This window comes from Ascaphus truei, chromosome 7, assembly GCF_040206685.1.
Source record: "Ascaphus truei isolate aAscTru1 chromosome 7, aAscTru1.hap1, whole genome shotgun sequence".
NCBI lineage: Eukaryota > Metazoa > Chordata > Amphibia > Anura > Ascaphidae > Ascaphus > Ascaphus truei.
Window position 1 is genome coordinate 52,587,938 of NC_134489.1, and position 15,505 is coordinate 52,603,442.

General features: G+C 37.3%; 1 protein-coding gene across 2 annotated transcripts; it reads left to right on the top strand.

The window, feature by feature from the left end:
* Nucleotides 1-5,195: 5,195 nt before the first annotated feature.
* On the top strand, nt 5,196-15,132 carry LOC142499285 (ferroportin-like). Of its 2 annotated transcripts, XM_075608415.1 has the most exons (8): nt 5,198-6,095; nt 7,269-7,336; nt 7,703-7,862; nt 8,062-8,177; nt 8,958-9,084; nt 11,136-11,378; nt 12,126-12,791; nt 13,537-15,132. In XM_075608415.1, exons 1-8 carry the CDS (start codon nt 6,050-6,052, stop codon nt 13,863-13,865), a joined length of 1,755 nt encoding a protein of 584 aa, XP_075464530.1. In that variant the 5' UTR covers nt 5,198-6,049; the 3' UTR covers nt 13,866-15,132. The 2 variants fall into 2 exon arrangements, with proteins under 2 accessions (XP_075464531.1, XP_075464530.1); XM_075608416.1 differs by lacking the exons at nt 8,062-8,177; nt 8,958-9,084 and having other exon boundaries at nt 5,196-6,095.
* The last annotated feature ends 373 nt before the right edge of the window (nt 15,133-15,505 follow it).

Here is a 15,505-nt window from a genome sequence, read left to right on the forward strand (position 1 = left end):
CTATTATTTTTCCAGATCCGATACATTACCCTCTGCGGCTTGGGGTTGCACATGTTTCCTGTGTGATGGCCCTATGTTTAAAAAAATGCATTTTCATTAGAACCTAAAGTGTTAAAATGAAAGGTTTCAATAAAAAATATGTCTAGATCAAGAAAAGGGTGATAAACTTTAACACACTTTTACTTATTCCCCTTTTGTGAATCTGGCACTTTGTAACAGGGACTTATCACTGTTTGAGAGAACCTGCTTCTAAATACAGCAGTGTGCTGGTTAATTGCACACAGTCAATCAACCAGACTCCACCTGGTTAATTACTGTAGGACTCTTAGAAAAAGCCTGACGTGAGAAACAGGAGAGGGATACCTTAGCTCACAATTGGACTGACACAGGAAAGCAGATAAGCCTGCACACAGACACTGTCTTGAGCACAAAAGTGTGCTGAGATCAAGACATGCAGACACCCAGAGACCTATATTTCCTGGACACAGAGGACCCATGAACCTGCCAGAGACTGACATGGAGGGCCCCCTTGCTTAAGGTACTTCCTGAGACTTTGGGGTGATAGGCTGGTAATGGGAATATCCCTTCAGTCCCTACATGTCTAATCGATTCTTGGCCAGGAGCTATTCTGCCAAAGATGTGTCAGCTGATTTTGCCAAAGCGGATGCTATGGATAGGGATACCCTCATTTGTAAGAAGAGAAATTCCTCACCCAACAAAGAGAGAGCCAAATCATCATACTCTAATAATACACAGAGTCCATTTTTTATTACTACATACAACAAACAATCTCAACAAGTTTGTAATATCATATCTAAACATTGGCATACCCTTTTGTTGGACAAGGACATTCGTACAATGGTCCAAGGTGGACCTAGATTCACCTACCGTAAGGCCAAAACATTGGCCTTTCATTTGTCACCAAGCATTTTTGATTCCAGATTTAGTTTCCCTAATGTAAGAGGTATACCCAAAGGGTTCTTCAAGTGTGGCCAATGTTCAATGTGTCAGTATGCGTGCCCTACCAAGTTTATTACACACAATGATAATCATAGAAAATATTATATTAAGAATTTTCTCAATTGTAATATTAGTTTTGTAATATATGCCCTTTATTGTAGCTGTGGACATAGATATGTGGGTCGTACAACGAGACCCCTAAAAACCAGAATAGCCGAACATGTACGTTTAATCAGAAAGGGAGATTTGATTCACCCCGTGGCTAGACATTTTTTTTAGTGTTCAAGTGGAGGTATTAACAATTTTTTATTTTCTGCCATAGAACACATACCTTGTCACCCGAGGGGGTAACAGGGAAAATACTCTCAACAAACAAGAAATGTATTGGATATACACTCTCAACACTCTCCACCCACATGGCATGAATTTTGACTGGGAGTTGAAACACTTCCTTTGAGCCAGTGGTATTAGGAGATTGTTGAGAGTGTATGTCAATGCATTATATCACTTTTTATTTTTTCATACGTATATATATTGTCCTCTTTTTTATACGGTTATGTATTTACTTTATCAAGATATATTTCAGTATCATGTTCGGCTGTTCTGGTAATATTGTATATTTCCACTGTTTTTCATTTTTTTACTTTTTCATTTATTACATTTTTTATTTTTGTTTATGGTTCTAATCAATTATTATAATATATGTTTTATCAATATATTTTTTCCTTGACATTTAATTTTATTCAGGGATATCATTCGTTGTGTATCTTCCCCATATTCAAATTCCATGTTGTTGTTTTTTTCTAATTATTTTATGTATCATGCTCCACATCACATATTTTCATGTTTTTAATATTTTTTATATATTTTTTTGTTTTGTTTTTGGTTTATTGTATGTATGTGTTTACATTATTGTTCTAATGTTATATCATGTCACAGAGACAGCCCTATATGGCATATTTCCACTTTTTGGCATACCGTTGACTTGTGCTCCCTGAATTAATTCTGTGAAGCAAATGTCTTTAATATCTGGGGAAGAACAGGGAATGTGTAAATGTAACCCATGTCTGTAAGAATGTATTTCAAAGCATTTATTCTTTATTCCCTGTGACAATCCTTCCCCCAGTTTAGAAAGCCGGCATTATCTTATGATGGGATTTGGGCTAGCTGTGTACATAATTACCTTATGTCTGTATTTATGCCTGTGTTAGCAATTCCTCCCAGCTTTGATACTTGGTATTGTGTGGTGATGGAATTAACATGTCAGCCCTGCAGGAAAGTAAATGAGATATTCCACTGTTACTGTAATTTTTATGGAGAAAGACTAAGCAATCCTCTTAGTTGAAGCTCTCCATAGAAATAATAGGATTAAAACCATAGTTAGAACAGCTAGGTGTCAGGACTCCTGGGTGGAGGTGAAAGGCTGCTGATCAGATCTGGTAGTAAGAGCATTGTACTGCCCAGACTCTGAGGCTCCTATCCACTGGGAGATCTTGAGTGCCTTAGCATGTCCTCCTCTGGCATTTGTGGCACCAACCTAATCCGTGCTCTGATTGGCCAGCAGCCCCCTCCCATGTAAAGGATAGCCCAGAGAAGGCTATATAAGGGGTGCTGCTGATCAGAGCATTAGAGACTATCAGGGGGAGAGACCATGGCGACCATCTGAGAGACACTCTGGGAAGGAGTGTGTAGAGTATCTGAGGGACACTCAGGGAAAAAGTGTGGAGTTGGACTGTGACCAGCTGGTGATACATTACATGTCAGAGTGGCTGCCGTGTGTTCAGCACTCTTATATCCTGAAGCAGAGAAACAGACAGGGGAAACCCATTTGAAGTGGGTCCCTGCACCTAGGAAAGGTAGTTCTCATTCCCCAGACCCTCGTAAGTGTGTATATTTTTGTATTTTGTATTCTTGTGTGTTTCCGAGGTCTTATCCAAAATAAACCACATTTTATTTCACTGCCTTGTTTTGCCCTGTTACTGATCCCTTAAATATAAAGGGTGTTAAAAGACCTGGCCTACCGTGACAGTGTGCACAAGGTTGGTATTAGAAGTTAACACGCATGTGTCGGCCTACATCTGTAATGGGCATGCACGATATTGGTGGAATTGCGCATGTGTATATTTTTGTGCAGTGGCAGATTTCCCATTAGGCCCGTCAGGCTGGGGCGGCAAAATTTGGGGGCAGCAAAAATGCCCTCCCCATATATACATTTGTCGTGCTCGCGAGTCAATCGGCCTAATGGGAAGGCACTTAGCTGTGGCGGCCGCCTCTTTGCTGCCACCCTCCTTCTCCTTCTGAATCGCAGCATCAAATGATATCATGACATTGCGTTACCATGGAAACGCAACGCTGTGCGATGTCACGTTGGTGACGTCCGCTGCATCATTTGACGCTGCAGTACAGAAGGAGCAGGAGGGTGGCAGCAAAGAGGCGGCTGTCACAGCTAAGTGCCTAGGTGCCTGTATGTGCATTAGCATATGTTTAACACACGTGCTAAAGTATGTTAATATTGCTAATGAGATGTATCAGCTGTTTTTTTTGCATATAATTAACCTTATGGATTCGGGTTAATCTCAGGGAAAATACATCCATTATAAATTTGGTCAGTACATTGTAAAACCAGATTTAGCAGAGTTCTGAGGATCTGGAGAGATGCTTGTGAACACACCTGAGATACTGAGACTCTTTTTTTTGCTGATATTTAAAAAAAAACACCTCTCTTTTTACATTTCTGTACTTGCATTTTGGAGAGAATGGTTCCTGAAAATTGGCCACTGCCATGCACACTACAGCCAAAGAAACAATCAATAGATGAGAACAGCAACAATTAACATTAAAAGTAATAAGTACTGTATCACTTAATCATAAGACTTAATTATCAAAACAATGTGTTGACAGCCCATCTGGCAGTAAAATGGTTAAATGCTCTTTTAAATATAAGTGGAACTGCATCTTTAGAATTCCCATTCCCTAGTTGACAATCTTTCAATAACTAGCCGGAGTCTCACGCCAAGAAGAAATATGTAAAGAAGTCACGTTGCTCAGTATCTCTCAATACTAATGATAAATACATATCTTGCCATATCTGACCATTGATCTGAGCCCTTTGGGTCCTTGTGCAATAACCACTTTCCCACCTCAGCCATTTTGTTTGGGCAAAAAGCAAATAATTGAAGGAATCAATAACGAGGCTGTTCTAACCTCATTTCAGCTTCTGCGATATTACATTCACATATGCGCTGGCTGTTTGGGCTAAGTATCAAGTTATGAAAACTATTTCAATGAGTGCAAACATACTTTCAGATAATTAGGATTGATAAAAATAGCATATTCTATAAGCTCCGCGATCACTGATCCGGTCAATCGGGGACTCATTTCAATGGGTTTTCCAGGTCAGACTGCATGGATCGGCGATCTCGGATCTTATAGAATATACCCCAGAAAATATCTAATTAAACAGCAAAAGGTGCAGTCCCATAAAGAACCAAACATAAGATAATGGACGTGATGTTTAATAAATTACATTTTGGCAATAAATGCCTCTTTAGATAATAAATGTATAAATGTTTTTAACCAATAATGCAGTAGCCGTTCTGTATGAGACATTCAGATAATACAGGTTTTTCTTGTTGGCTTGGATGTCACAGTGTACATCTACATACTGTTTATTTACTGCCACATGACAAAGGCGGTGCCTTCTCAGCACTTGTCAAGGCTTATCAAAAAATAATGGTTCTGCAAATAATTTCCCAAGATCCTAATACTTTCATAAAAAAGCTGGTGGAGGGGGGGGGGTGGGGGAGAGGGGGAGGGTTGAAGTCCCTTTGACTGCAATTTTGAAGCACTATTCCATGCTGCTATACCCATAATATATATGTATATTTTTACTTTTGGTACCGATTTGGTATCTGTCACCCTAGCGCTCTTAATGAATTAATTTTAAGGATCTTTGTTCCTTTTTTTTTTTTTTTTAGTTACAGAGCATCTGCAAACATGGTTCTGAGAATGAATTAATTGTCTTCAAAAGCATAATTTATGCAAAATTAACAATGGTTACGATCTGAGATCAAGAAAGCATCATCACAATCTAAACTTTAAATGAATATGCTTTAAAATGTTTGTTTCATTAAACTTCACAGGTGTCTTCTTCATGTGGGGTTTCCTTTGCTAGTTGCACTTTTTAAAATTCTGTTTACATTACCTTTGCATTCCTTTTTTCATTCACGTAATATGCTATGAAATGATCTAGTAATTGTTGATTTAAGAGAAATAGTACTGTAAAATGATAATCTGTGGATGCTCTTAAAATGACTTTCATTGTATTTTCTAAAAAAAACAACTTTGAAACAAACAGCAAAAAGAGAAGAAAAGATGTAGTATTGTAATGCATTTAGGCCCATGTTTACTAAGTGGTGCAATGCCATAAGACACTTTCCTGCTCCGCAAAACAACTAGGGACAAATTTATGAAGCAGTCTTCGGTCACAAGGCTCCTTACAGCCCATCCAAGTAGATGGACTGTAAGGTATCTTATGGGAGGAGACCGCTTAAGAAATATGGACCCTAACGATCCATTCACTGGAATTGGCTTTCTGGTGCCAAATGATGTCTTATGGATTAGCACTGCATACTAAATAGTGGGGCTATACTGTAAAGAGTACAAGCAATGGAATTATTTATAGCTGTCTAGTGTTTATATTTTGTGTATTATTCTACGAGGACTGAAGAAGCTATGGGTGGAGCATGCAAATTCCTGAGTGATGATTAGTTGACCTTGGTTGCCTAGTGATAGAATATGTGCCTTACACCTGTGCTCGTATCATTAGTACATCAATAGGAAAGGTAGCCTGAATGAATACAACAACAGCATCGTCAGCTGCCGTACTCATGTGTTGAGTACTAATCATGGAAGAGTTGTCAGATCTTTCACGGTTGATTCAGTGTCATCCTCACTACAAGACTTTCAGGTTGTTTGATTTCAGCGAAGGAGAATAATACGTTTCTAGTGTATCAAGTATCAGTGCTGGCAATACTATTTTGGTGATCAAATAGCCTGTGCATGGAGAATAAGAGCTACAGACAGCTACATGATGAATAGAACAAGTGATCAAAAGCACAGCGAGGGGTGCAGTGGTGAGTATGTGAAATGTTAAGGGGCTAATAATTTAAAGTGGGATGTGGGATACTGTGTTAATGTTTTAGCATAGCATATGAACTTGTACATAATATTACAGGTAGCTACTGTACGTTGTGATGCTGTTTTATATGTTCCTCTCAAACCTTGATGTTTACATTGTAAACTCTGCAGGGCAAGGAGACACAGCTAGTGCCAGGGTGGTTTTCCATCTTTCCTGTGCAACAGGGTCCCAAAAATTGGGGGACCCCAAGACTGCTAAATCTGTTTGTCCTGGTTTCATGCATCTGCCCCTCTAACTGATCACTGTAATTGAGTCATTTTGGTCCTATGTGGCACAAACTTTTCAACACATGAAACATACTGTACCACTGTCATTAAAATATTTGGAGTCAGTTTGGAGTTGACCTGTCATTGGCAGTGTGTGGGACTGATCAACTAACCCATTCAACAATCTCCCTACTCAACTTTATATAGTGCACGTTATGCATTGCATTGACCCTGGCATGTTATTTAACAGTAGCACGATTGAAAAAATTGTAAGGATATAACACGTGTTATTTAACATGTTATTTTGCATTGACCGGTGGTAATAACTTCTGTTACATCTGTAGTAGTCTTGGTAATGGTGAAATGCAAAGAAGAGAAGGTCTGATCATGGACAAACAAACATACTCAAAATTCTTAAGTTGATTCAACCAAAGCTGCCGTTATCAGGACTGATCCACAAATACATGTTTAGCAACTCAGTATGATCACCTTATTTATGTATTGCCATTTACTGTAACTCACAACATACAGCATTCTGATAATATATATTTAAAATTAAGATATCAAAGAATGGTCGCTTATCCACATAATTAATAGGAGTCCATTGATTGGGGTTGTTACAGTCAGAGAATATAAAACAAGGATAATGCATAAAAAAAGCAAATCCCCTATATTCATATTAATATTCCTAGGAATAATACATAAATAAGCTGTGGAGTGTGTGTATTATATCAAGGATTCTCAAACGTTTCTATATTGCAGAACACCTTAATGTGTCAACTTCAATGTTAATAATCATATGGAGAACACACACCACTTTATATCATGTCAGTGTGTCACAAACTATAATCTCTAGTCATTATGGGTTTGTTTAATATTTGTATTTTTCTTTTCTTTTGCAGGATCCATTATCAATAATTTGACATCAGCAAAGTTTCTTCTTTACCTCAGCCATGCGCTCTCCACCTGGGTAAGTGGGATATATTATCCTCAATTGGCAAATTAAATATTGATCATTTACTCCTCAGCAAGACGAAATGCAAGATGACATATAAATAATCGTAATAGAATATACATTTAGTCCCTTGAGACAAGTGAAGTGACAAAACCACATTCCTTCACTATTATAAACATACTGTAGTATACTGCATACATTTACTCGCACACATGGGGACCTTTCTACTGGTGACACGACACAGAGATTATGTTGCTAGTCCCTACAGCAGTAGATTTGAAACCTGGGTGTGAATGGCTACACGAGACAATGCTGTGAATGGCTTATTTCCATCTTTTAACATAATGTTCTCTGCATCTGCACTCTCATTCCTTTTTAAAGGGAGATCGGATGTGGCATTTTGCAGTATCCATCTTTCTGGTTGAACTTTATGGCTACAGCTTACTGCTGACCGCAGTCTATGGGCTGGTGGTTTCTGGGTCTGTCCTTCTGCTTGGAGCCATCATTGGAGACTGGGTGGACAGGAACCCAAGACTTAAAGGTAACTAACATTAGCACTGGGTTTAGGATGGTAATTTACTTTGATGTGCAATGTAATCTACTTATTTATTTTTTGTTACACAATCTTTATTGTTTTTTTGAGGGAAATTGGGTACAAAAATAAAAAGGGGTAAGGATGGGATAGATGGAAGGGTAGAAGCAACACATTCAAATTTACAATCCCTTTTCACCTATACCAGCGGCACGGTCATCTTTGATTGTACAGAATGTCTCTGTTATCCTCTGTGGGATCATCCTGATGATGATTTTCATGAATAAAGCGCAGCTTATGGCAGCTCAGAACAGCTGGCTCTTGGTGAGTGTGCAAATTGTTCTTATTTGCTTCAAAATTAAGTCAGCATTACACTCCTTCCCATACTGAATACAATATTCTGCACTATAAAAGAGCACTGAATATCCATATAAACACGTTACACTTTTCAACTCCTGTGTTGAATATGATTAAACACATAATCATAATATTTGTTTCCGTATATTCCGATGACAGTGTATGCTGTGCTGAGCATAGTCACAATGAGTTAGCGTACAATCTAATTTTGGTGTATAAGGCACGCAGAGATAAAGTGATTTGCCCAAGTTTACAATGAGGGGTGATACTGAGATTTGAAACAGGTTTGTCTGCTCTAAAGACTGTGGTCTTACCATTGAGATACTCCTTCAGTCTGTATGTAAGCTACATATAGTATAAGCCTTTAAAACGTCTTCTTTATTGAGACTCCAAAACATTATTGGGATCAACTACCCAACCCAAACTACAGCTTCTGAATCCTACCTAACTAATTCCCACTAGCCTATTCTGGACTAAAGACACCAGTACTGTGTGAAAAGACATCAGCTGTTTAATAGTGTAACTGGAGTGCTGCAATGGTTAAACTTATCTGGTCACAACAACACACTGTTACACTAAACTGTATTTATTACATCTATAAAGAATGGGTTCTTCTTTAAAACAATCTTTAAGGGTGTTGGTTGTATGCCTCCAATTATAGTATATTTATTATTATGCATATGATAGAAGGATATGTAATGCATTATGGGTTTCATTGTTTAACATGTTTGCTGTATTATTCCAAAGACATCTTGCTACATTTTAGTGATCATAATAGCAAGCATTGCAAATCTGGGGAGCACTGCTACAGGTATCACTATTGAGAGAGACTGGATCGTGGTAGTAGCAGGTGGTGATAAATGCACACTGGCAGGTAAGATATGAGACAAATACAGTAGAGCAAAAACTGCCCTTGAACTGGTTATTAACCCATTCGTATATTGCTCTTTAAGAGACAAGAGTGAGAGCTAAAATCCAAAAGTAAAACCAAAACCAATTAAGTTACAGCTAGACCAAAACCCAACATTTCTTTTAGAACCAAAACCAAAATCCAAGTGAAGGTTTCCACCCTTATTACATACAGTATGCCATAACATGTGCATTGATTAGCAGTTTTCTTCTGCTATCTCCATAACTGAAGGGATTAATCAATGGCACGTGTTGACATTGCATTGTTAAACATGTGTTGGCATCTATTAGCATGGGACGTGTTGCACACCAACGACTTAAAGGAAGTGACCCATTTGTTTTTTTTAGATGTTATTATTCTCATTAGAAAAACACTGGGATTCCAGGTGACTTACATTGTAATTATATCCTGGTTCAAGTAACAACTTAGTTCACAGCTACTAATGTCCTTTATCTCCTGGCATCCAAGCACCAAAATGTTGATTGTTTGTAAGATTTATGTCTTTAAACATGTGTTCAGTTCATGCATTATCACTGCTTTGGAAAACAAATTATTTACTATTCAAATCAGCAACGTTTGTGGTCCACTTAAATGGGCCCTGTACAGACACTTTGCCAGTTAAAGATGCACATTGTGGAATCTCAGTTTCATTATTTAGAGGCACAAAGGTTTATGGCTACATTACTAATAGAACAATACCATGGGATACATTATATTTACTGTATCTGAGCAGTGAGGCCACTCAGGGTTTGCTGTCCGGTCTGACAACTACCATATGCTTGACAAAAGAAACAGACAGCCCTGGATGAAGTGTGATGTAATCAGGTTATGAAATACAACAGCTTTTCTATTCACAAGCTCAAAGTTCAACTCTTCTTCTTCACAAAATTATAGTTTCACTTTAATTAGACAGATAAATGTATTTTAAAAATCCTCTCTTATTTATTTTTTCACCATACTCTAAATATTTTATTAGCATTTCTAAAATGAGGTACAGAGTTTTGTCACTTAGTTTAAGAGGCTTAATGTTTTTTTTGCTAAATGAGTCACAGTACAACTGTTTTAATGCATCTCAACCACTGCCAGAGTATAAGTATTAGTCACCTAATGCTGTTTTCCAATAGTGCTTTTTAAATGTGCAATTGAACGTGTACAGATTTATTTTTTAAATATTGTCAAAATAAATCATTCTGAGTCCCAGGGTTATTATATATATATATATATATATATATATATATATATATATATATATATATATATATATATATATATAATAACCCTGGGACTCAGAATATATATAATATATGAACAACAAGAAAAGTAAGCGCCCGTTGCCCGGCGCTTTCTTTTCTTGTTGTTCGCAGATTTCTGGGAGTTCGTTGGTCCTTGCGGAGAGCAGCCAGATCCTAGATATGGACCCTTGGTTTGGTTGATATATATATATATATATTTTTACAATTTTTTTTTTTTCATCCTATTTTTTATTTTTTATTTTTATATACACATATGTGTTCAATTTTTGCATTTTTTTAATATCAATCTTTATAGTATTGTAGTACCATCCAGGAGGGTTTCTATTTGTGCAACAGTAGAACCTCACACAAGTGCCCATTCACAGCTATTATATTGTTTCATTGGTAGCATTTTTTTAGCAGCATTTTAACCATTTGCACATTCAGCAATTAATCACTATCACATTGTGTGTAACTTTATTAGTGTGAGTCAATCAGCCATTTTTATTGATATATTAGCCACTGCCAAATCTCCATATTGTTCATTCAAATATAATACATCTATTTTTGTATGGTAAGTGTTAGATACACCTAAGGAGCGCAGTCTTTTTCTTTTTTGTATATATATATATATATATATATATATATATATATATATATATTTACAATAAAGAAAATCTGCATTTGATACTACTGTAATTTATTTTTGACTGTGTGCTAACCCTTCTTTGCTTTTGATACCTGAACAAATACAAAATCTGTTGTGTACCTACCTGTGTACAGGTATGAATGCCACAATTCGAAGGATAGACCAAGTAACCAATATTTTGGCACCAATGGCGGTTGGGCAGATAATGACGTTTGGCTCACTGGTGATTGGCTGTGGATTTGTTGTGGGTTGGAACTTGACTTCAGTCTGTGTGGAATACCTGCTGCTAAGGAAAGTGTATGAGAAGATACCAGAATTGGCCAACAAGAGTAGACGAAAAGAAGAACAGGAGATGAAACAACTAAATGTGCATGGAGGTAATCCAAGTACTGTGCAGATAAATCACTTTAAATATAGAAAAACAGCTATCATGTCCTTAGTACAGTACCTAACAACAACCTACATGAGAACTGGTCTGTGAAATATTGTTACCTACTGTACAAATGTGCCAGGCTACATTAATAATCCAGAAAACAATATATTCCATTACAATGCAGAATATCACAGAGTTTCCATAGGGTTCAATGGCAGTGTTGGTGCACAATATTACAACATATCCCACCATTTCCCATCAAAAGGGAACAATGAAGCCAGCTACATTTGTAGTTAATCATGTTTTAAATGCAAAGAGATGTAAAATTATAATTACAGATTAAAATATTAGAAAAGGTCAAATAAAAGTTTTTGAATTAGTGACTTGGGAATGCCCAAAGATTTTAAAAAGTTAACCGTAAAAATAAAAATGAATTTGAACACATTTAAGGTACAATTGTAATATTGCCCTCAGAACAGGGAATAACCAGTCCATTAATGCCCACCCTAGTTAATGCTCCCCTAGCCATGGGCAGTAACAGCCAGCAAATGTCCCTTTATTGGGGAATATTACTAAATTATAACATGGAAGTAGGTTTGTGATAGAATTTGAGATGTTCTAGTATTCATTGATCAGAACAAGAAGCTATGGGTTTTCCTTTAGGACATTTGAGAGCGATCCATAATGCTTTATTTAATTATGTTTCTGTTAATGAATATAAAACATGTTAAAGTTGCATTTCTTTCAACAGATAATGAACACAACACACCAAATGAAGTTGAAAATTTGGTTACTGACAATGCATCAACAATTTGTAGGCCTCAGAAAGAAGACAAGAACACCTGTTTTTCCCAGATTGCGAAACCTTTCCACATATTCCGGGATGGATGGATCCTGTATTACAAGCAGCCTTTTTTCCTTGCTGGTATGGGCCTTTCATTCCTCTACATGACCGTTTTAGGCTTTGATTCTATTACAGTTGGATATGCTTACACGCAAGGTCTGTCCAGCTCTGTACTCAGTATCTTAATTGGAGTATCAGCCATTGTAGGCATTCTAGGAACGATGGCTTTCACATGGCTACAGAGAAAATGTGGTCTGATACAAACTGGCTTTATCTCTGGGATTGCCCAAATTTCTAGCCTGGTGTTTTGCGTGGTTTCTGTTTTCATGCCGGGAAGTTCTATGGATTTGTCAGTTTCCCCATATTTCAACATCAGCAACACACATAACCTGGATGGAAATTCATTTTTCACAGTTGCTCCTCATGTATGGTCCACAGCTAACTTTACCAGTGACATTGAAAACTCTGTTAATGAATCTACTACAGTCAACACAGCCATTGAGTTCAGTTCCAACACAGTGCCTTTAACTTCAGTTATACTGCTGTTCACAGGAATCATTGCAGCTAGAGCTGGTGAGTATATTTGTAAGAGATGCGTTTATGCATTTTGTGGGTGGAAAATGAACATTACAATTATTTCATTTGTTTCTCTGTCCTTCCTCTGGGTTATCTATTCTCTTGGTGTATTATTCAGTCTTAATTGGATAATTGAACACAAACCTTAAATGACTAACTTCTATCAAAGTGATTGTCTATTCTGGGAATCTTATATAAGATAATATTGCTATTGACTCGTTACTCATGTAATAGGACTGTACTGTATCTTGTTTATCTGACTTCCAAGTTTTCTGTAATGGAGGAAATTTCTTATCGCACAATTGGTACTGGCATAAAATGTATTTATTTTCATCTAACTGCACAAATATATCTTATGTTACTGCTCTCTCTCTACTCTCCATCGTGCATGGTCATATTGGCCTCTGTATATTAGAGTGCTCCCTATTGGAGCTACTGTCTATGCTCAAAAGACCTCATATTAAAGTAAGAAAAGTACATTTTTATTAGTTGCCAGGGAGTTCCTAACTTATAAAGACGATTTAGTCTTACCATAAATACACAGATGAGAGAGATTTGGGAGGGAAACCTTCCACTGATTTGAATTGGGATGATAGAACTTTTATAATGGAAAAAGCACAAAATGCCACTGTTTTCAACTAAGAATCAGAGTCTGCCTAAAGAAATAAGAAGTAACCTTCCTATAAGAATGATTACCTCTGTAGCACATAACAGCAAATTAAATCAAATGTTTTCCCTATAGGTCTTTGGTCCTTTGATTTAACAGTGACGCAGCTGATTCAAGAAAATGTGAATGAGTCAGAGCGAGGGATTGTAAATGGTGTTCAGGACTCGATGAATTGCCTTCTGGACTTACTCCATTTTTTCATGGTTATCATGGCGCCCAATCCAGAAGCCTTTGGACTACTTGTGCTTATCTCAGTCTCATTTGTTGTTATGGGTCACATCATGTATTACCGTTATGCCTACAAAACTCTCGGAAAGAAGCTCTATACTTGCTGCCAAGTGTCTTCAAGAAGTCCTCTTCCAGTGACTTCTAATTCCCAAGAAGTTATTTCTGCCAATACTTAAAGGGTTTTTTAAAATGATTTTTACCTTCCAGGACTGGATACCTTTGAACTATGTTGAACAAATCAACTGTCCTGTATACAGCACAGGAAAAGCCATACAGATTGGCGTTTAGTGTCCTACGACTCATTGTGAATATAATTTAAGCTCTTTCTGATGTAGAAGAAGATGAACAAACTAATATTAAAAGAGATGTGAAAATATCTGTTATTATTCAAAATGAATGGACAATGTTTGGAATGTTAACAGGTATGAATTCGACAATGTGAAGAACAGATTAAGAAACAAACCATATCATCAACTTCATGATACAACACAGAGTAGTAAAACTACAATGCAAACTAATCTTAAAGTGATAACAAAAGAATATGGTGTAGCCTCAAAAGCTCATGTGCAACCTACATTTAATGCTGCTAACTAAAATTAAGACAAGATTGTTTTATAAATAATTGCATTTTGAAATGTGCAGATATAATGTGGGTTAATGGGGCTTTAATACAATAACGCAGCATGTTGCCAAAACACAATTTTTTACTTAGAGCAGTGGTTTTTCCCACTATCCTCAGGCAACCCCTCAATCAGTAGATTTGAGGAGTAATTGGACTAGAAACAAACACCTAGATGCACTTATTTTACATCTGAATGGAATATTGGTTGGTTATCTACAGTACATAACATGGTCTGGTTGGGTTCCCCAAGGACAGGGTTGAAAAACATTGGTTTAGAGGTTCAAAAAGTATGCAGTATGTCAATAAATAAAGAAGAGTGCAGTAATAGTTTCCACTCCTTGAATGTGAGTATCTAATGGTATGTTAATTTGATAACAAATAGCACTCTATGTAGGTGGGAGGAATGGCCCTATGAGTAAAGACACTGACTCAAAAACAACCATACTGAGTTTGAATCAGGGGAACCGGGTTCAGATTCCCGGTGTCAGCGCCTTGTGAGATTGGGCAAGTCACTTTATCTCAATGTACCTCAGACAACGAAAACATAGATTGTAAGCTCATCTGGGCAGGGACTGTGTCTGTAAAAATTCCTACATGCTGCGTAGCATGCGCTAGACAAGGGGTGCGCAAACTGGGAGGCGTGGCTCACTTACCTGGCTTCAGTCCACGCGTCTCCATGACAACACGCAGTGACATTTGATGCTGCATTAGAGGTAAAGGGAGGGCTCGACACAGGGGGAGAGCAGGCAGGGGGGCGCAGGAAGTTTGCACACCCCTGCACTATACTGTAATTGTGATACGCTTGAGCCCCATTGGAAGAAAGACGCTATATGAAATAAAGTTATTATTTATTATTACTCTGCTAATAAAAAGTCTGCCATTTATTAGAGGCTCAGCAATGTTGGTTTGGTTATGGTATTTGGTTGATGATATGAAAACGGTGCTGTATATTCAAACTTATAGAGTGTTTCTGCAGATATATTAATAGTATACCTTTTGTTACATAGTGCTGCAGTGTACACAGGACGATATCTAGTATTTGATGTCTGAGGAAAAGAGAGCAGAAGAAACAACGTGTCGAAGGTCACAAGTAGCTGGCTTTGGGATTTAAATTGGTAATTCTGCTCCATAAGCAACATCTCTACTTTAAGAATGTAACCCCCTGTGTGATGCAAGCAACATAATCACACTGCC